Below are 23,528 nucleotides of genomic sequence, written 5' to 3' on the forward strand. Positions count from 1 at the left end.
TATAATCTGTTTCCAAAAATCAGTTTCTGTAAAAGCGGAATAATCCCGTAGTGTAGACATACCCTTCGGAAAGGAGAATAACTTCTCTTACTATGTCATCTCAAAAATGGCTTCGTCTGGAAATCTGAAGTTCTGTTCTGTTACCTGCAATGAGAACTAGCGTCCAAGTATTTTTAGAATAGTTGGGAAGTCAATTTTGGAGAGTCACTCACTGTAAAACTCCCAAAACTTTTCAAAACGGTTAAGTCCTGACAGAGGTGATGAACTCCTCTGTTTAAGCTTTTGTTAACAAGACAGCTTCTAGCTCTTTTTGTTAAAGATAAATTGAAAAAGAACATCAATCACTACACTTGGCAAGTATCAGAGGGGTAGCCGTGTTAGTCTGGTTCTGTAGAAGCAGCAAAGAATCCTGTGGCACCTTATAGACTAACAGACGTTTTGCAGCATGAGCTTTCGTGGGTGAATACCCACTTCTTCGGATGCAAGCGAAGAAGTGGGTATTCACCCACGAAAGCTCATGCTGCAAAACGTCTGCATCCGAAGAAGTGGGTATTCACCCACGAAAGCTCATGCTGCAAAACGTCTGTTAGTCTATAAGGTGCCACAGGATTCTTTGCTGCTTCTACACTTGGCAGTTCACCAAGTTAATCTTTCCCTCAAAGTCATTCAGTTATTCATGGGCCTCCTGTACCACCCTCCTCCACATCCAGGAAGGAAAACATGTCAGCCACCAGAGCTGCCCGGTAGAGTTTCTGCTCCTGACTGAGAGCATCTATGCACACCCTTCCTACCATAATGGAGAGCAGATGGGGAAATCCTAGACCTCATCTTCAATTCAGTGACTCCTCCAGTGATTCTACAAAAAGACACCATGACCCACCAGTCCTTGAGCCAATGTCACTTTCCTTTCCACAGAGGTAACTGCATACTAACGTGCCTCAGCAGCAGTCATTGTCCACCCATTTATCCACTGACAACCAGTTGAGTAGTGGATAAGGAAGATGTAGTGGTAGAAATTCACCCTACTGACGGGTGAGCCCATGATGGCATGATATTTAATCCCTTCTCTCAGGTAAAAAGAGTGGTATAGACAAAGACAATTACTTCTTTAAAAATGTTGAGGTAAGAAGGCATTATACAGATAAATTATCTTGTCACAGGAAAAAAATTTAGATGACTTCAGGTCACAGTTAGTAAAAAGAGCATGTATGCCAATAAAAAATAAGTACATAAATACTTACAAGATACTTCTTCACTAGCTTTTTGACCACAATTTTTTTTTTAAGTTTAAAAATGGAAAAACAAAAGCCTCCACTTCCTATATTTATTTCAAGTGGTATCTAAAAATTTCACTACTTATAAGACCCCTATACACAGACACACATGCATCTACCTCAACCCTCCCCCTCCTCCCCAACACACACACCCTGAAAGCCTGGAACTACATGCAAATCTGATGCTGTCCTCTATATATTCTGACAGCAGATAGCGGAGTAGCACACCCTGCACAAACTGATATACCTGTTTAAAGTGTCTTACAGTTTTAGTCAGTGAAGTGGAGAGTTTCTATAGTTTTACCACTTACCAATCAGGTGGGCAGAAGATGAGGATTATATGGCCAAAGTTACGTTTGCTTGCAGAATCTTAACTCTGCATTTTTTGGTCTCCTATTTATAAATATAACAATACTAATGTTTTACATAACTATTTGCTTACAACTCCTACTCTGTTAATGAAGTTGTCTGGAAGTAGTCATTAAAACCTTCAGAGAAAGTATACATACAGGATACATATTTACATTTTTCTAATGACTACCCAAGAATGACTTAAAGGTCCTGTAACATTCTGTTCCTGTATGATGAACAAATATCAATGGTGGGCCTGCATACCAAGTCTCATTTGTATGAGAGTGAGTGAAAGTATTTCACAACTTGAAGCACTTAAGAATAAAAATGTGCAGCTACAGCATGATATTTTGCAGCTGCAAGATGTCAGCTCAGAGCTACAAACTCCAGTCTCTCTAATGATCTTTCTGGTATGAGAGGCCAGCTCCATTATAATTAAAGACAGCAATATAAACTTGGCAATTCTCCCTATGTAAACTAGAGCTAATCAGCTGGTAACACAAATTCCTGGCACTCCAACAGTTGCGTCAAAGCATGTTGAAGGAACTCAAGTCTTTCTTCTTGAAATTTTTGCTTACGAATAACTGTCCCAGAACAGCAATCAGCTGTCAGAAGAACCACCAAATCTGGACCAGGCATATTCTCCCACACAAACTCACAAGTCAAGAATGTCTTCAGAACAAGCTGTTCATCTGGGTGACTAATATTTCTACAATCTTGCTCATTTAAAAAAAAATACATGTGTCTTTTAACACTTCATTTTCAACCACAGCAGTTACTGACACTGACTTAGGAGACGTCTACACTGCATCAGAAGTGTGACAGCAGCACATGCAGACATCACCGAGCTAGCTAGTTCAGGTACCAAAAGCAAAGAAGCTGCGCCAGCAGCAGATGGCAGCATGGGCTAGCTGTCCAAGTACATACCCAGGGTCCCGGGCACAGTTGTATAGCCCATGCTGCCATGGCTTCACTGCTACTGTTACTTAAACTAGCTAGATCAAAGCTAGCTTGGATAGGTGCACACTTGCTGTATCTCTCTGTCACTGGGGCGGTCCAGACAGATGTGTTAAGGTTAGAGAGGAAGGGGTAAAGACACAATACATATCACAAGTTTTTCACCCCCCAAAAAGTGTGTGTTAAAAATCAGCCTCTAAATCAACATAGTAGATTTTATAAGGTTGGGGAAATCAACCCAGGGCCAGAACAGGTCTGTTGAACCAGGCCCTAAGTTAATACACTACTAAGATCGCACAAGAATGTTTGATTTTTAGAAAAAATGCTCTCTCTCATCCCCACCTCCTTCCATTACTCCCTAACTGGAGGACCTAGCGTGTTGCAATGCAGATTGTAGCAGTCCATCACTGCAGAAGAGTTTCCAGCTGTTGCTAATATAATGTAACAAGGAATGCAGGATTCCAGCAGAAGATGAGAGGCATGTCTGATTGATCTAGACCAGACTCAAAACTGAGGGACTTGTATGTCTGTGTCCATATGTATCCAATGCAAAATGGTTAGTCCCACATCTGACTAGCTGATTCAAGAAAAATCTAGTCATTTTTTTAAAATATAGCATCAATCCACATAAAACTACAAATGAAGACTCCTCTAGTATTGCACAATGCAGAGTTTAATGACTCTCAGCTATTCACTACCTTTTCAGTTCTGGAACTACTCCAGGCCAAGGTCAAAGAGGGAGGGAAAGAGATGGAGGCAGAAAGAAAAAGAAAAAAAAGTCTGTGTAGAAATCAGGCTCAGGCTCCTAATAAATAAGTTCATCATTTACTAAAAAGGCACTCTTCCTCCCTCTGCTCCCCCCCTTCTCCTGCTCTCAAACTAGGACTCACTTTAAAAGGCACAAAGTCCTTACTCTCCACTACCTAAGCCCCCTTCCAGTAAATAATTAATGCCCTTGTTCCCCCTAACTTAAGTATGAAAGAAAGCGTGTGTGTGTGTGTGTGTGTGTGTGTGTGTGTGTATTTTTTTTTACATGTCCTGTATTTAGTGGATAGCTCGTTTTTGTATTTCATGTAACTCACCTTTCTATACAGCTTCAGGCTAGGGTTTTCAAAATGGGGCCTACAAGAGTTGAGCTTCCAAGTGGGGCTACAAAAGTCCAAAGCCCTTTGACTTTGACTGTTGGGTTAAAATTTAAGTTGTCACTATCATCATCATATTTTAGAACTTGTTTGCTTTTCATTCTTCATGCCTTTGCTGCCTCACTCAGCTTGGGCAGTAAAATTAGACTATTTATTTAGATTTAACATTTAAAAAACACAAGAACTCCAAGCACTCTAAATATAATTAGACCTATCGCAACAAAACACCCAGCAGCATAAATACTAGAATACAAATAAGTTAAGTATGCCAATCAAGAATATTAATTAATCAAATGAAGATAATTTAACTTAGGCAGCTGCCAAAATGGGTGGACTCCAGAAAAACTCTCACCCCAAAATCACACCCAGGAACATACCCCTCCTCGTCCCCAGAAACCCTATCAGGCAAAGTAACTAGTCTGTGTATAGAGCCAATTTCCAATATTAATCTCCATGTATTAGCACTTTTTATTTCAGTAGCTGACTCTCTAGGAAAGATTGTTTTTAAATTGTAAGAACTTATTTTGTAAAACAATTTTAAAGCCAAATCTAGAACTGAGGTGTATACGGTCTCCTTTTTTTTCTTGCTTATGAAAGCAGTACCTTAGATTAATAAGTTACATTTCTTGTCATGTTTTCTCTACATTTCCTCCACCACCACCGATGAAATTTCAGGTTTAATTAAAAATCTAATCAAGGAACCTTAAGAGTTATAGGCCGAGAGAACTGAAGCCTAACACTTGACTCAACATCATTTCTCTGTCCATCTGCTGAGTCCATGTGCTTTATGCATTACTTTACAAAAGCAATAGTGAAGATTCTCCTCACCTGATGACCATGAAGAGTATACAGCAGCCTTCCTTCTAGTAAATCCAGAATTTTAAGGGTTGAATCATTGGAGGCAGTAATGAGGTAGTTTCCAGAGGGGTGAAAGGAAAGACAGTTTACCACAGCACTGTGCACTAGGGGAGAAAAACAAAACAAGCAAATAAATAAATATACACACACACAAACCAATGTACACAATAAATCGTGCCCCCCCCCACGTTCTAATATGTTTAATGTGTTTTCTGATCATAATTTTCACATTATGCAGGAACCCTTTTCAAACCATTCTACAATGAGGGTCATATTCAGGTCTGGGGAAGAGTAAGTTTTGCCAGTTACTCCAAAGCCCAGTTTGGCCCTATGCATTTTAGGTTTAAACCAGAAATTTGAACTCTACACCAAGGTCTTCTCTAACCAGTGAAAAGGGATTCTGTGAGTCAAAACTGAACATTAAACATTTTTCCACCAAGGCTTTACTTTTCTCAAATTCTAAGCCATCTTAAAATGAAGGCAAAACCTCAAAGCCAGCATCTCAGGGAGAATGTTAAGTAACACTTTTGTGAAAAAAACTACGGCAAGTGATTTTGTTTTGACTTGCCAAAATTTCGTCTTCCTCCAAAATCTGTAGTCTTAGTTTAAGACACTTTGTAAGAGAAGTACCAGCCAGCTTGAAAACGTATGTTTGACAGCGGCCCTATTTGAAGGTCTAGCATGAGATGTCTTTATAGTTTCAACAAAACTCACCAGGACATTGAAAGTTTGTTAAAACAGTAAGTAGTATTTGGGGATTTTTAATTTTGAAACATGCATGTCCAGTGATACAAGCCTTTCTACATGGGGACAGAGCCTAAGAGCGGTACTTAGAAGAATTTAAAAAAAAAAACTTCAGGAAAAGTCTGAATTAATCTTCTGAATAGCATCTTTTTCAAACCTTCTGCAACAAAATGATCTCCTTATATTTATGTATTATAGCATAAATATGCTATTGAGCATATTTATCTGTGGGAACATATAGTACTTCACATAATGTATAACTGCTTATGCATATGTGATATTACAGGATACCAGTAACCACCACTTAAAGATGTTTTGAATATGAAGTCTAATTTGTCTCTTAGTTACACTATCTGGCTCAAAATGTTCTAGCGCCTTGAATTTATGCTTTATTATAAAAAGAGACCAAAACTAAATTCTTCGTTTTTATTTCAGTCCAAGTTGCATTTACCTAGTCTTACTACAAACCACAGATAGAATTTTAAAAGCACATAACACTGTGCATTATCATTAGATTGTAAAATCTGAAATAATCTTGTTGAGTTAACACAAAATGTAGATATTTCCCCTTAAATATTACTAACAGTTGTCACATCATCAACAATTCTTAAAGTTTTTTTTTTTTTTTTTTTTTTGAAGGACAGAGGCCCAACTATACAAAAGAAGATTCTTAATCCAACCCAGGTAACCTGGAAATGATTACTGCCTCAGGTAAACACTTAACCTTCTCATGTAATTGAAATAATGAATTTATGCCATCATGTACACTACTTTCTCAACTGGTGGGCAGTGGGGAAAAAAACAAACAAACAAAAATGCAAACATTTCTGGAGACAGAAATTGATCCAGAGATCGAAAATAGAACAAATTTTTACTATAGATATTTTATTTTGGCTCATGTCACAAGAATAGGGTTGTTAGTACAAGAATCCATCACAATGGGATAATATTTCACCTAGTAATAATTTTCTACTGCTAATGAAATGTATATAGCCTCCACAGTCAGATCTATTATCCCCCACTCCATATACCCATTCAATTAATGGACGTACATGTATTTTATCAAAGGAATAAGTTTCAGAACAGAATACTTTGACTAAGCCTGCACAGAAAAGTGACCAGAAATATGGTGGCCAAGAGTGGATCCTCTGAAGCCCGGGACAGGAAATGAACTACTTCCAACTTCAACAAAGAGCATGGGAACTTTCTAGGATGGAAGGAAACCATACAAACCCCGTAGACAGGTCAAGGCCAAGCTTTGTAGGCAGCCACAGCTTTTGTGTCCAAGTACTTCTTGGTAGCCATAAGCTCAGAGAAAGGTCTATCTGTCCTCGTCTGCCATCAATTATTGCTATTTATTATCTGTACTACCTTAGTGACTACGGACCAATTCATAGATCAGGGACACCACTGTTCTAGGCATTTACAAACACAGAACAAAAAGATGGATTGTAAGCCTCTTGGGGCAGGGACCAAGTATAAAATGAGACAACAGATGGATATAGACAGAGGGAGGAGTACTAACAATGAGGCAGTGGTCTCAGCAAACTAGCAGCATAATCATTGTCAAGTTTTTTGTAGGCTTCACAGCAAAGGAGTTTTGAGGAGGGATTTAAAGGTGGATGATGAAGTAGCTTTGCAGATATTAATGGGGAACACCTCCCAAGCATATCTGGCAGCATGGGAGAAAGCACACCGGATGTTTGAGAGGTTAACAAGTAGTAGAGGCTGGGATCATGGGCCGGTAGGAGGTGATCATCAACAGCTCAACTGCTTCCCATACCAGCTCCCACACCTCAAGAGATACTTACCACCACCACCACCACCTCCTTCCCCAATCCACTCACACTGAGCTTGATAGCAAGAACTGTGATCCAACTCTATTTCATGCTGCAACTAATGATACCAATGAATGGTAGAGACAACAGGGGAAAGAGGAAGCCCCTGCCACTGACTTGTCCATTTGCCATTCAAAGCTTAGAAGCGTGTATGGCCAATATTAGAGAGACAAGGTATCTCTCCAATATCCTGGGACCAACATGGTTACAACTACACTGCACGTGGCCAATATCAACAGCCATTTATGATTAGCCCAGTATTAAGGTCATACGCACATCTCTTTTTGCAGATTTATCCATAGGGTGAACTTAAGTACTGTGAACAAAATGTAAATCATGAACTGTGACAATGGTCAGCCCATTGAGTACCAGAGATTAGTTAATACTAATTTAGCAGCCATTGACTAGAATATAAATTAAGATGGCCATAACAACCTCAATAAAGGTGGTTTCCATTGTACATCTATTGTTCGATATTTTTCATCGTTTTTGTTCTTTATCAACAGTTCTAATAAAAAAATATAGTCATCATGTTACAAAAAAAAAAAATGTGTAGGGCTGTTCCAGTAGACTAATGTAAGCACAACTGCAGAGCCAGCAGAGTTGGATGCTAAAGTACTGTAATCTGGGATCACCTCTGATCTGATGGCTTACTCACAGATCCATGACTCTGGGCTGTAGGTTTTAAAAAAGAGAGAGAAATAATGGGAAAAACTGAAGGAAATCCAAAGGATTTTAAGCTACTATTAGTAATACAACCTCTGTTCTCCTCTGCTGCAAATGATGCCTCCCTCATACCAAAAATTTAAACAAAAAACAAATGTGGAAAACAAATATTTTGGCAATGTACAATGTGATCAGGATGATTGCTCAGGGTACTTAACTCCATGAAATCTGCATTGCACTATTTTTTATGACCTAAAATGTACAATATGTGATATAGTAATTTATTCCATATGTAATAAGTATAAATGGAATAAATTACTATCAACCTTTATTATTAATTTGGATTGTGGTACCACCTAGGAGCCCCAGCCACGGACCAGACTCCATTGTGCTAGATGCAAATAAACACAGAACAATAAGTCGATCCCTGCCTCCAAGTGGCTCATATAGCATAATCTAGTCCCCTAAATTATTCTGTTACTAGCCAGAACCCCCAAACACACTTCTATTGACATCTCTGAGACTAATGCGAAATAACCAAGTACAAAGACAGATGGCGGACATGGAAAATGTATTTCATTAGGCTACCTCTAATTATTTATGCACTTGCTGTAATTAGACTGGTAAGAGATGTCACTATAACCTTATGCTGCTACCTATAAGAGTAGTGCATCATGCCTAATACACACAGCTTCACACTAATAAAATTTTATGTCTGAGTAAATTCAGATAGTCATTCTGAAGAGTCCACTATTTACTCCTCCTAGATAATGAGGAATTGAAGGTTAAGTCATATCACTAGGATGCTAGTTTTCCTTATTTTGCAATATGGCATCAGATTTGCCCCACACAACAGGTTTTAACATATTAGTGAATTTCATACCAGTAATACTGCTATACAGACTTTTTTTGATTGATTTGCTGTACAGGAGTACTCTTCTCAGTGTAGTGAGTAAACAGTTCATTTGTCTGCTCATTAAGTATGTCCAGATTATTTATAAGTTAGTTTATTGAGACACCCTATAGAAAAGCAGAAAGCAAATTGTAAAACCTTTAACTATCATTTACAAACGTTGCAGTTGGAACAAAGTCATGGCAACAACAACAACAGACTAATCAGTGATTGGGTAACAACCAAAGCATTATTCACCTCTCTATCGGGGGGGGGGGGGGGGGGGGGGGGGGGGGGGGGGAACACTACTCATCAATTACAGCTCTTTAATCAATCCAATTTGACTCTTAAAATGGATTCGCTTGAAAAATCAAACAAACGTGTCAGTTTCTTAACATGATTATATATTGAAGGAAAAGATGCCCTCTAGTGGAATTTAGTGATTTCATGGTTACCTGTTCTAAAAATATAATTTTCACATGTGGAATACCTGTAACTTCTATCTAAATCAAATGAGTTAGGTATATAAATCCTTATGCAAGAAAGAGAGAGAGACCCATTTGTATCTGCAAAGCAACTGGAATGACTTCACTGTGCTCATAACCATTGCAAGTTATTAGTTTTAATTTATTATTTCAGATTGAAAGTTTGGTGTCTAATTAGGATTTATGCAGTAGCTGGTTTTACAAGATTTCAACAACAAAAGTGTAACAATAAAATGCTACTCAGGAAAAAGATACAGTTAAAATTCCAAGAGACAAAAATAATCCTGGCAGTCAAATGGCAACTAAGCCACACTGGACCCAGACAATTTAATCTCTCTAAATCATAAGCAGGAAGAGATCACTGTAGAGCCAAATAATGGTGTGGCTAGAAATACATGCTGTATATCCTGCCACTGTATAAAAGCTGATAAGCAGTTTCAGATTGCCCTTTACCCTAGTTTAAGGATTTAAAAAGTTCTGCCTGTTTTAACAGCAGAGGTTTTATACCCATTTCCAAGTTTCACTAATACACATGCAGTTTGGAGTAAGCCCTTCTCGCAATACACAGACAACTTTGCTAGTGGAGTTATGGCCATCAGAAAGAATATACTCCCTTTACCTCAGACACTCATATTTGGTTTGTGTTGAAATTCTCGGTTACAACTATAGTGTAACCAATAATATGGTGACATGCATGCACCATCCACAAGCATTCTGCACTTCACCTCTTCTGGAAGGTCTTTGTTTGCCTTAACATATGTTCAACAACATAAATGTTGATACATTGGAAAGGGCTCACAGAAGAGCCCAATAACGATTAAAGGATTGGAAAACATGCCTTATAGTGGAAGACTCAAGGAGTTCTATCTGTTTAGCTTAAAGAAAAAGTTAGAGGGGACTTCATCACATTTAATAAGTATCAACAGGGGAACAGAAATTTAATAATAGAGGGCTCTTGATTCTAGCAAGCAAAGGTATAATGTGATCAAATGGCTGGAAGTTGAACCTAGACAAATTCAGACTAGAAATAAGGTGCAATATTTTAACACTGAGAGTAATTACCGGGTAATCATAGGCACAATTTATCAAGGGTTCACCTCCCTTCCTTTGGTCAGTTTGGAAATGCAATGAGGTAATGCTCAACTGACTCTGAAGGGGGGGCAGGGGCAAAGCCGAGAGGTAAGAAAGGACATGATGAAAGGGAGACGTTTGCCATGCTCTCTCTCTCCCACCTACATCTACAGACACCACACCAAGCGACTGAAGTGCTGATCAAAGGGGAGAGCCTGGCTGAAGGGCAACCAGCCAGCCTGTGGTGAGAAGCATCTAAGTTTGTAAGAACACTGAAAGTGTTAAGATCAGCTTAGAATGCGTTTTGCTTTTATTTCATTTGACCAAATCTGAGTTATGCTTTGACTTATAATCACTTAAAGTCTACCTTTATAGTTAATACATCTGTTTATTTTACCTGAAGCAGTGTGTTTAGTTTGAAGTGAGTCAGACACTCGCCTTGGGATAACAAGCTTGGTACATATCAATTTCTTTGTTAAATTGACGAACTCATATAAGCTTGCAGCGTCCAGCGGGCATAACTGGACACTGCAAGATGGAGGTTCCTAGGGTTGTATCTGGGACTGGAGGTATTGGCTAGTGTCATTCGGTTGCACAATCTAAGGAGCAGCTTACATGCCAGAGGCTGTGCGTGAACAGCCCAGGAGTGCGGGTTCTCACAGCAGAGCAGGGTAAGGCTGGCTCCCAAAGTCAAGGACTGGCGTGACCTAGCTGATAACCAGTCCAGACAACACCAGAGGGGAAGTCACAATATGCTCTAGTGCAAACTGGAATTAATTCAGGGAAGTCCTGTGTCCTATGGCCTGTGTTATACAGGGAGTCACACTAGATGATCACAGGCCTTAAAAATCTATGAACAGTAAAAACAGCTCTATATATGCGTGATTACAGTTCTGAAGTTTGCAGACTGGTTCATTAAAACACTGCCACTAGGAAGGATTATTTACTAAAATGTGGTTAAGCAGGGACGTGGTCATTTAACAAATGAGTGCAGCAGTCTCTGAAGGCTAACTCTAGGGACTATCTCATCACACTTAGACTACAAGGAGAACATCATGTAGCTTTGAATTTCAGAAACCCTCAGAGAGAAAGGAAGGTAAATTCTCTCTCTCTCTCAAAAAAAAAAAAAACCACACAAAACAAAACAGTGCTGCTGTTCACTTGCTTCCTTATGGTACCAAAGGACTATGACAGCCTCAGTGGCCTCTTTGCACACTTCCTGATTTACTATTGAACGTGTTCCTCTCAAAGCGCACATCTGTAACAAGAGTTTAAGCACATGCTTTTAGAGGTAGATATGAAGGAGGAGCTGGCTACTCAGGAGAAGTGATAGGACAGCTCTGCTCTTTTGGCATTGCTACAGCTTTCCACACCTTTCAGCCATATGTACATTCACTATTTATTAATAATATAGGGAGGCTAGAGAATGATTAGTTCTCCCAGTCTGACTTACGTAAACAGATGCAGAAAGCTGAAAACATTGTTGGGTAGGAAGATAGCACAGGCTATATAAACACCAGAGGTGCCAACAGTTTAATTTAGAGCTGGCAAGTTCTATTTTCATCTTGTAAAGTGAGCAAGAATTCATTGCAAGCAATATTTTGTCCTTTGCCTAGCCTCCTGGGGATCCAGTTATTAGGTTAAACACCACAGTGGAAAAAAAACAAACAACAAACAAAAGAAACAACTCTCTTAGGTCTGTAACTTACCTTGATAATGCTGAAGGAGTCTGTTCATCCTAACATCCCACACCTTCACTGTGTTATCTGTACCAGCTGCAGCAATGCAAGTACCACTGGGATGAAAATCCACATGATTCACAAACCTATAAAGAAAAATCCAACAATTTAAACTTGAAGGGATCCCTTTCAAGAAGAAGCACTACAGTATGTTAGTGTAATAATATGGGGGCAGAAGGAAATCTGACTTAAAGATACTAAACACGGCTCAAGTCAACTAACATTTATCTTGTGCGTCTCACATCCCTAAGGCAGGATATGATATAGCACTCTATTTTATATATATTTGTATTAAAAAGAATTTGAGGACAATTACGAGTTCCAGAAGGCTTGCTTCTGGAATTTTGTAGATTTAGATGTCTTAACATTAATTTTCAAAAGTTAATATTTAATAGAAGTAATTATTTTTTACTAAGAGTTCTTAATTGGTGCTTATGAGATACAAGATGCAGCCATATCCTTTGAACACACTGTTATTTTTAAAAAGTATAAAATAGATCCTTTGTAAGGTGCTTTGCAACTCTTGCTCCATTAATACAAGCAAGACATCGGATAACAAGAAAACTGACTGCCCTATTAGAATCCTTACATTGCATCATATTAAGAATACCACCAAGCGCTTATATAGTGCTTTTCATCAGATTTTTAGATCTGTTGTGTGGGGAACCATGTATACTAAAAAGGCTTATGAAAAACAACAATATTGTACCATGCCATTAACGAGATCAGAATCAAAGGTCATGACATTAAATACAACCTTATGACAAATTCAGACATTATCTTGAAACAAGAGAATTGTATGAAAGGGAAAATAAAAAAGGCAGTATGCAGTTACTGGTGTATTGAGGAGGGGTGTGTCAAATGATGCCAGGGAATCGGAACCTAGAAAACATGGATTCTGGTCTCAGTTCGATCATTGACTTGTTCTGTAACCTTGGACAAGTCCCTTAATCTTGTGGTGGTTCAGTTTCAGCTGTAAAATAGGTATAACACTTCCCTACCTCACAGAAGACATGTAGGAGATTTGATTAATTTTATGAATGGTTTAGAGAGCCTAGAATGAAAGGTACTGCACAAGTGCAAAGCATTATTGCAAAGACCTTTTAATTCTTGAACTTCATTAATTTAGAGCACAATAAAAATAAAGTTTTGGAAAATCTAGTGAAGAGAAGTGAGATTCAAACCTCCTTAACTTTCCTAGACCGAGAGAGAGAGAGAGAAATGTATGTATGTATTTTGGGGGGGGGGGGGGGGGGGGGGGAGAAGAGATGTGAAAAGTTTCATTTAATGTGGTTTTGTCCTCAGCATAATATGGCTAAAATGATTTCTAAGAACTGTTCTCATATCTAGGCCATTTACACTAACATTTATGTTTAGCTCCATTTACACTAACATCCATGTCACTTTCAAGCCCAGCAGTAAGGGATCTGGAAGGAATGGTTGGTGACTAAAGGTCATTTCTGTATAGCTAGGATCTATGTGACCGTGCAGTCAGTCACGATTTAACCTCTGCCAAACAGTGAAAAAAGTGTGGAAGGCTCAAATAAGACAGTCTTGTGTGTCTTCCCTCTGTGCATTCTACTGGTACTCACCCACCGTGCTCACAAAAAGAATGTATACATTCTCTGCTGGTTTTATCCCATAGTTTGATAGTTTTATCATCACTGGCAGAAGCTATTAGTCTTCCATCTGGAGAAAATCTAAAACAAAGACAGGAGTTATAACAAAGTTCAGAACTAACAAGAAGCTGGAGGGGACAGATAGTCTGGGCTAGATCTGGATACCTTACTCATGGTAGGATGCATTTTAGGGTTTGTCTACACCAATATTTAGTTCACAGCATGCTGGGATGTAAATCTACCCCGCACTAGCCTGCCATCCACTAAATGTCATTGTGTGCCCTTGCTGTTCTCTAGTGCACTTCGATCTACTCACATTTCAAAGCAGGGTAGATCAAAGTGCACTAGGGAATGGTTAGTGTGTAGCAGCTAGTTCCTTAGACAGTTAGCATATGGTGGATTTACACCCCAGCTTGCCACAAATGAAATGTTCATGTAGACAAGTACTTACTCTTTGAGTAGTCCCACTGATGTTAATACGACTACTTGAGGAGCAAGGGTAGCAGAATGCAGAGCTAAATCTGAAAAGCTGATTTCTATTATTACTGAGAAAAGCAACCTAAAAGGACTGAAATTATTGAACAGCATGCAGATAGATTAAATAACTTCAGAAAAATGGTTAAACTGATCTCAGATCATCTATCCCACTTGTTTCCATTTAAGGCCGTTTCAAGTGCTTCATTTCTAGGCACTGCTTCGGACAATTTCTAGATTCACTACCAGTAGGAAAGGTAATTTATTTGTCCTCAAAATGCCTATATTTCTGGTTAAGGCTGTTAGGAGAAGTTCAAACTAGATAACAGTAACTGTAGCATTAGAAATACTGTTTGACAGTACCAGACAAGTGCAACCTTAAGCCGCCCTCTCCAACAAGTAGGACCACTGAGATCAACACATCTACTCACATGCATAAATCTTTACAGGATTAAGGCTTTAGCTTGCAATGAAAGAATTATGGCCATGTATATAACACAACGGATGTGACGTTGCACTCTATGTGATTTTATGAAAATATGCTAATGTGTGAATATAATGTAACTGGAATATGCTTCATGCAAAAGGTCGCATGTAAGGTATCATTACAAAGCTTATAATCTACTGAGTGCAGTCCTCTTATTTGTATGTACGTATCATTCTTGAATCTGAAACTAGAAATATGAAATACAACTCTGAGGGCCTACTGTAATTATGAAAAGTGTAGGCCATTAACAGTGGTTTGGAATCTTGACGTAAATTTGACTGTGGATGGCTCTGTTTGCTTGCAGGCCTTCCTGTGAGTCAGGCTGGGAGGAATGAAGGCTTGGGGTCTCACCGGACATGTGACCATGGCACCTGGTACTGAAATCCATCTTAAACCTGGTGCTTTTCCATTTTATTTTTTTTTGGCGGGGGGTGGGAGAGGAACCCCAGAGAGGAACAAAGGATTCCCGCCTTGTGCAAAAGTTATATATGGGAGTGGAACAGAACAAAGGGGGCTGAGAAATCCCCTAGCTACCACCTGAGCTGGAATAAGGGCTGTACCAGGGGAAAGGATTGTGCCCAGACTAGGAAAGTATCCAGTCTGTGATAGAAGCTTATTGAAACATCTCTGGAGGTGACATTCCATCTGTATTCACTTTCTTACTGTATTAGGCATAGGCTTGCATGGTTTATTTTATTTTGCTTGGTAATTCACTTTGCTCTGTCTGTTATTACTTGGAACCACTTAACTCCTACTTTTTTGTATTTAATAAAATCACTTTTTACTTATTAATTAACCCAGAGTATATATTAATACCGGTGGGGGGGTGGGGGAGAGACACAACTGTGCATCTCTCTCCATCAGTGTTATAAAGAGAAAACAATTTATGAGTTTACCCTGTATAAGCTTTATACAGGGTAAAATGGATTTATTTGGGGTTTGGACCCCATGGGGAGCTGGGCATCTGAGTGTTAGAAACAGGAACACTTCTGTTAGCTGCTTTCAGTTAAGCCTGCAGCGTTTAGGGGACGTGGTTCAGACCTGGTCTGGGTTTGCAGCAGACAAGCGTGTCTGGCTCAAACAAGGCAAGGTTCTGGAGTCCCAAGCTGCCAGGGAAAATGGGTTCGAAGTAGTCTCAGCCCATCAGTTGGCAGTCCCAAAGGGGTTTCTGTGATTCAACCTGTCACAATGGGGATAACACTATTTCTGATATCCCATCAGGGTATGAAGAAGTGAAACAGAAGTGCATCAAGGTAAGAAGTAGTGAAATAGGGCTGAAGTAACTAGACAGTTAGCTTCTCTTCTGGACAGAAAAGATCACAAGAGTGGCCATACTAGGTCAGACTAATGGTCCATCTAGCCCAGTAGCCTGTCTTCCAACAGCAACTAGTGCCAGATGCTTCAGAGGGAATGAACAGAACAGGGCAATTTGAGTGATTCCTGGATGGGAACCTAATGTTTTTTTAATCCAGTTATACTTTTGGCCTTCACAACATCCTCTGACAAGTTTCATAGGTTGACTGTACAACTGTATGAAAAAGTACTTCCTTTCGTTTTCAACTTGCTTACTTATCCACTTTCTCCACACCAAGTCACAATGTTTAGACCTTTATCATATTCACTCTGAGGTCATCTCTTTTCCAAGCTGAAAAGTCCCAGCCTTTTTAATCTCTCCTCAGATGGAAGCTGTTCCATACCCATAATCATTTTTGTTGCCCTTTTCTGTACCTTTTCCAATTCTAATATATCTTTTTTGAGATGGGAAAAGCAAAACTGCACACAAGGTGTGGGAGTACCATGGGTTTATATAGGGGTATTAGGATATTTTCTGTCTTGTTATCCATCCCTTTCCTAATGGTCCATAACACTGTAAGCTTTTTTGACTGCCACTGCACATTAAGATGTTTTCAGAGAACTATTCACGACTCCAAGATCTTTCTTAAGTGACAACACCCTGTATAGAACCCATTGTGATGTTACACTCCATATGTTTATGAAAATATGCTTATGAGTGTGAATATAATGTAACTGGAATTTGCTTTATGCAAAAAGTCTCTTGTAAGGTATCACTACAAAGCTTATGATCTACTCAGTGTGTTCATCCTATTTGTTTGCATGTATTATTTCTATGTCTGGAGTTAGGAGAATAAGATATACACTTGTATTACTGATGTAAACATGTTAAGTGGAAGCCATTAAGGGTGCTTCAGAATCAATGAACTGTGAATGGGTTTGTTTACCTGCAAGCCTTCCTGTGTAAGTGTCTCCCAGCTACTAGGTAATGAAGAAGGATGTCATACAGTGACATGTGACCATGTCACCTGGTATTGGAATCCATCTTAAATCTGGTGCTTTTCCATTTAAAAGGAGGGGTGGGAATCTAGGGAGACAAGATTCCCACCTTGTGCCAAAGATTAAAAGGGGGTAGAACAGAGCAAAGGGGGCTGCCAGTCATGAGAAAACCCCTAACCACCACCTGAGCTGGAACTAACAAGAACTGTACCAGGGGGAAAGGATTGGGCCCATACTAAGGAGGAGTCTAGTCTGTGAAAGAAACTTATTGGAACATCTCTGAGGGTGAGATTTACCTGTATTCAGTTTCTTAAATGTATTAGGCTTAGACTTGTGTGTTTTGTTTTATTTTGCTTGGTAACTTACTTTATTCTGTCTGTTATTACTTGAAACTACTTGAATCCTACTTTTTAAAGTTAATAAAATCACTTTTGTTTATTAATAAACCCAGAGTAAGTGATTAATAAACTGGGGGAGCAAACAGTTGTGCATCTCTCTCTATCAGTGTTAGAGAGGGCAGACAATTTATGAGTTTACTCTGTATAAAATGTATACAGAATAAAACTGATTTATTTGGGGCTTGAACCCATTGGGAGCTGGGTGTCTGGGTGCTGAAGACTGGAATACTTGCTGGGCTGTTTTCAGTTAAGTTTGCAGATTTTAGGGGCATGGTTCAGATGCTGGGTCTGTGTTGCAGCAGGCTCAAGCCAGGGAGAACTTCTGGAGTCCCAAGCCATCAGAGAAAATGGGCTCAGAGGTAGTTTCAGCACATCAAGTGACAGCCCCAAGGGGGTCTCTGTGACAGAACCCATCACACCCATCATTTTGTATGTATGGTTAGGATTGTGTTACTCAGTGTGCATTAGTTTGAATTTATCAACATTGAATTGTATCTGCTATTTCGTTGCCCAGTCACCCAGTTTTTAAAGATCCTTCTGTAATTCTTCACAGGTTGCTTTGGACTTAGTTATCTTGAGTAATTTTGTATTGTCTGCAACCATTGCCACCTCACTGTTAACCCCTTTTTCCAGATCATTTATGAATGTATTGAACAGCACCGGGCCCAGTACAGATTCTAGGGGGACCTCATTATTTACCTCTCTCCAGTCTGAAAACTGACTGTTTATTCCTACCCTCTCTTTCCTATCTTTTAACCAGATACTGATCCACGAAAAGACCTTCCCTCTTATCCCATGACTACTTACTTTGCTTAAGAGCCTTTGGTGAGAGACCTTGTCAAAGCATTTCTGAAAGTCCAAATACACTATATCCACTGGATCACCCTTGTCCACATGTTTGTTGATTCCCTCAAAGAATTCTAATAGATTGGTGAGGCATGATTTCCCTTTACAAAAGCCAGCTCGACTCTTCCCCACTATATTGTATTCATCTATATGTCTGATCATTCTGTTCTCTACTATAGTTTCAACCAATTTTCCTGGTACTGAAGTTAGGTTTACCAGCCTGTAACTGCCAGGATTGCCTTTGGAAACTTTTTAAATCATGGGTGTTACATTAGCTATCCTCCAGTCGACTGTACCATGGCCGATTTAAAGGATAAGCTACATACCACAGTTAACAATTCTGCAATATCATATTTGAGTTCCTTCAGAACTCTTGGGTGAATACCATGTGGTCCTGGTGACTTCTTATTGTTTAAATTTATCAAGTTGTTCCAAAACCTCCTCTAATGACACCTCAGTCTGACACAGTTCCTCAGATGCATCACCTAAAAAGAATGTCTCAGGTGTGACAAACTCACACACATCCTCTGCAGTGAAGACTGAACCAAAGAATTCATTTAGCTTCTCCACAATGGCCTAAGCTTCCTAGAATTCTCCTTTAGCACCTCCATCATCCAGTTGCTCCACTGACTGTTTGGTGGGCTTTGCCCTACTTCTGATGTACTTAAATTTAGCTGTTACTTTTTGTGGTTTTGCTAGTTGCTCTTTAAATTTTTTTTTTGGCCAGCCTAATATTTTTTGACTTGCCAGAGTTTAGGTTCCTTTCTATTTTCCTCAGTGAGATTTGACTTCCAATTTTTAAAAGAATGCCTTTTTGCCTCTAACCGCCTCTTTCACCCGGTTGTTTAGCCACGGTGGCATTTTTTTTGGGTCCTAAAAAAAACAAACAAACAAAAAAAACCCCACAACCACACACAGTAAAAGGGTACACATAGTTTGAGCCTATATTATGGTGTTTTTAACGTTTCCATAGAGCTTGCGACTGTCCCTTTTAATTTCCTCATTCTTTTGTAGTTCCTGTTTGAGAAGCGCTGATTTAACTTGAAAAAGGGGAGTCATGAGGCTATTAAATGGGGGTTTGCGAACTGTCAGCCACGACCACCAAACCCTGCTTTGCCTCCAGCATTTATAATAGTGTTAGATATAAAAGTGTGTTTTTAATGGGGGGTGGGAGGGGTGTCACTTGTAGTGGTGAAAGGGGTCACCACTACAAAAGTTTGAGAACCACTGAATTAAATGCTACTGTGGTCATTTTCATTGGATTTCCCCCCCAAGTATGTTAAATTTAATTACATTATGGTCACTATTACCGAGCGGTTCAGCTATAATCACCTCTACGACCAGATCCTGTGCACCATTTAGGACTAAATCAAGAATTGCCTCTCCCCTTGTGGGTTCCACAACTAGCTGCTCCAAGAAGCAAATTAGTGGTGTTTAGAAACATTTATCTCTGCATCCCATCCTGCGATGACACATACCCAGTCAACATGGGGATATCTGAAATCCCCCATTACTGGATTTTCTGTTTTTTGTAGCCACTCTAATCTCCCTGAGCATTTCACAATCACCCTTACCATCTTGATCAGGTTGCCAGCAGGATATTCCTACTGATATAGTCTTATTATTCAAGCACACAATTTCCATCCAAAGAAATATTATACTGTTTGATTCATTTAAGATTGTTACTATAATTGACTCTATGCTTTTATTCCCCTACATATACTGCCACTCCCCCACCAGTAAGACCTACTCTGTCATTCCTATATTTTCTGTACAGTGGTTTTACCATGTCCTATGATGGAACAATGGCAAAATTCCCATGATGCCTATTATAACAATATCCTCATTTAATACCTCAAGTTCAACCATCTTACTATTTAGACTTCTTGTATTTGTATACAAGCATTTATAAAGTTTGTCAATATCTAGTTATCTGCCTTTGTTTGACTGTTTCTCTTCAGTGCCTAACTACTTTATCAACTTCTATTGTCTCCTCTTTATTAGACTAGTGTACACTTTAATAAATCCTCTCCTCAGGGATGTGTCTGTCCAAACTGTGTGCACCTTTATACCTGATGGCTTTCCCCCAGTCCTAGTTTAAAAACTCCACTACAAGCTTTTTAATTTTACATGCCAGCAATCTCATTCCATATTGGTTTAGGTCGAACCAGTCTTTCCTGCATCGGCTCCTCCTTTCCCAAAAGGTTCCCCGGTTTCTAATGAACCTAAATCCCTCCTCCCGACACCATAGTCTCAGCTGGCATTGAGACCCCATTGTTTGACTATCAAACTGGCACTGCACATAGAACTGGAAGCATTTTAGAGAATGCTATCATGGAGGACTTAAAAACAAAAAACAAAACAAAAAAATTATCTTACCTACTGCCCTAAATTCAGCCTCCAGGACCTCTCTCTCCTATCTTTCCCTATGTCATGTACTATGACTACTGGTTCCTCCCCAGCACCGCTTACAAGTCTATCTAGGTATCTCAAGAGGTCTGCAACTTTTGCACCCAGCAGGCAACTCTCCATGCAGTTCTCCCAGTCATCACAAATCCAACTGCTAAAGAAAAAAATTTAGAAGTCGCATCTACCTGGGGGTTGGGCAACGAGGATATATGGATCTCTATACCTGTTCAAAATTACTTCAGCTCAGGACTGATTTGAAGCATAAGGCAAGGTTGTTACACCAAAGCCACATGTTGAATGCACTCTTTGTTTTAAGACATACATCACCACCACTGTTTTTTGCTGGCAGGTTGTACTTACTTGGCACAGCGAACCCAGTTTATGTGCTGGCTCAAGGAAAAGAGAAATTTCTGTCTGTGAACTGTCCATACTTTGACTGTTTTGTCATCAGAAGCTGTAACCAAGGACTGTCCATCACTGGAGAACTGAACGCTTCTTACAGTTGCCGTATGAGCCTTGAACACAGTAGATTCTCCTTTGCTGGGTAGAAAAAGGAGTGAATGATTTTTTTAAGTTTCACAAGAGGCTAAGACACTATGTTCTAAACAGCCTGAAGTTTGTGTACACTAGACAGAGTGTTTCTAACCGCTATTTCTATGGACACCATATACATTTATGTTAGGAGGAAACTGTTGACCTATCCTGAGCAGACAAGTGTTTAGGAACTATACAAAACATAGCACTAAAAGAAACTGCTCTGTTTGATTTTAGTTACTGGAGCCCATCCTAACTTGAGACAATTTATGTTTGTGTTGTCTATACAGAGGTAAGAAAAAGGACATGTTTTTAATTAGTGTAAATCAAATAGTCTGCTAAAAAGACTGTTTACATCAGTGATGCTCAATCAGTATACAAAGACAAGAACAATAGTGGCTGAATTTCTGGGCTGACATCAGGTCTTAATTGTCACTGCAATGAGGAAAAAGAAAGGTATAAAGGAGAGTTTCAATTATAGTCAGATAAACCATTGATACCAAATGGAAGTGTGTCTAATATTACAGCAAATACTTTTCCTACACAGCATCTTCTGAGAAATACATGAGTTACTTTTAATCAGAAATACGAGAAGTGGACAAAGTGAGACCAATTTAAAAAACACAAACAAGCTACAGAATTTAATATTATTAGTTCTTCCTCTCACCAACATTTTCAAAGTAGTGCAGAAGGTATTTTTCTGGCAAACAAATACAAGACTGCAGAACAAAATTCAGAGAATTTCAGGATTCAATAGGTGCCTGGTAGGCTACCAGTCCTGCACCACTCCCTAGTATAGAGTGGGCTAGCAGTAGCACAATGCTGAACGATCGAAGAGCTCAAGCCAAGAGCTGAATGAGAGAAGTGGTGGGGTTTTCTCATTAAAGCTAATATTTAATGGACCAGCTCCCAAGTGCTGTAACTGGAAATCCAGGTTCGGTTACCAGATTCTTGAACCCTTGGATTCTTAAATAAAAAAAAAAAAAAAAAAAAAAAAAAAAAAAAGAGAGACATGAAGTGCTGCAGAAGGAATGCACTCAGGCCCTGGGAAGAGACAGCTTTCTCTTATCTTTCAACAGCAAACCCCCATTTGACTGGCTCCAAAATAAATCCCATCCAGTCCTAATCTGCCAGAAGACTGGTGGCCTCAAGTCTTTAAGGTTGACAAGGGACAGGGAATTCTGGGTTCTGAAAGCTATATAGAATATTCCCTAGTTTTAAAAAGAGTCTATTGGTAACTATTTTTTCTTGCCAACTCAAAAAGCTTCAAATTGGCATTTAAATTAAATAATAGCAGTGTGAAGTGGCAAGATTTGTAAACATGGTCCAACAACAAACCTAAGGCCCCAATTCTGTAATCTATTCCCTGCAGACAAACTCTGCACCCATATACAGCCCCACTTAATTCAAAGGGGGTCCATTTGCTGAGAACAGTTTGCAGGGGCCCCAAGTATTTTACCAAGACCACCTTTCTCCATCTAGTGTAGATCTCTGCTTCTTTGGAAAAACATAACCCCTTATCCACCAAGGAGCAGATTATAAGAGCTCACTGGTTCACTCCTGAGAACCTCACAAGGCATTCAGCAGCCAGCCCTCCTGGGTGAGCCCACCCTTAATTCCCTGATCTTGCCATGCTTGCTTGATAATAAGATAAGGTCTCCAGACACGGTCACAATCATCATTGTAAATGCTCATAATAAGGGTAGAAAAAAAAGTGTGTCATTTAGTTTAAATTTTTTTTTACTAATTAATTTTAAAAAAAACCCTGGATTAGAGAACAGGATAAGTGGGATCAAGGAAGATCTGAAGAGGAAGGAGAAGGAACGAATGAATGAATCTCAAAATGGATAAAATCCATGTTTTCAGAGCAAGACATGCAAATGTTAATTTGGTACTGAAAATTTCTGAACTAACTACCTTCATTTTTAATGAAGTCAAGACCTTCTCACACAGTACAACACTAACAGCAATGCTACTGACCTTCATGTTTTGTTAGGTTACTCAAGACTATCCTTATTGCTTTTTAAGTTCTCCCCTCACTAAAGATATTGCAGTGCATTCATTGGACTACATTTAATCAAGCTGTGAATTTAACACCCTAAAGAGGCATCTGACTTAAACTTGATATTTTCCTTGAGTATAGTTATAGAAGTTCAGTGATTGATAACAACCATACACACACAAATCAACAGTACTGAAAGTTGCCACATAATGAGCTGCCTCAAGACAGGCAGAAGTGGAATAATTGCCTTTCCATTCTAGTTTACTTCTAAGATGGCAACCACACATACAGCTTCAATCACTGAACTGATATTTTCAAGGCACTGAGATTTCATCCAGCACAATTCATTTAAATTCAGCCTCCTCAGAAGATCTAGTCTTTCCACACAATTTACACATTTACTTCCAAGAACTCCAGTAAGTGGTGTTTTTTTGTTGAATTTATTTTCAG

The 23,528-nt window shown here is 39.2% G+C and overlaps 1 protein-coding gene across 9 annotated transcripts in view; it reads right to left on the reverse strand.

Annotated features, from left to right (window-relative positions):
* POC1A (POC1 centriolar protein A) overlaps window positions 1–23,528 on the reverse strand; it is a 117,768-nt gene that overhangs the window by 81,052 nt on the left and 13,188 nt on the right. For all 9 annotated transcript variants that reach the window (XM_045022546.1, XM_045022551.1, XM_045022548.1 and 6 more), the window contains 4 exons: window positions 20,903–21,082; window positions 13,610–13,717; window positions 11,988–12,103; window positions 4,553–4,686 (listed from right to left, as the gene is read on the reverse strand). In XM_045022546.1, the coding sequence (XP_044878481.1) occupies window positions 4,553–4,686; window positions 11,988–12,103; window positions 13,610–13,717; window positions 20,903–21,082 (538 nt within the window). The remainder of the gene's footprint in view (window positions 1–4,552; window positions 4,687–11,987; window positions 12,104–13,609; window positions 13,718–20,902; window positions 21,083–23,528) is intronic.

Source organism: Mauremys mutica, chromosome 7 (assembly GCF_020497125.1).
Source record: "Mauremys mutica isolate MM-2020 ecotype Southern chromosome 7, ASM2049712v1, whole genome shotgun sequence".
In the NCBI taxonomy this organism is placed as follows: domain Eukaryota; kingdom Metazoa; phylum Chordata; order Testudines; family Geoemydidae; genus Mauremys; species Mauremys mutica.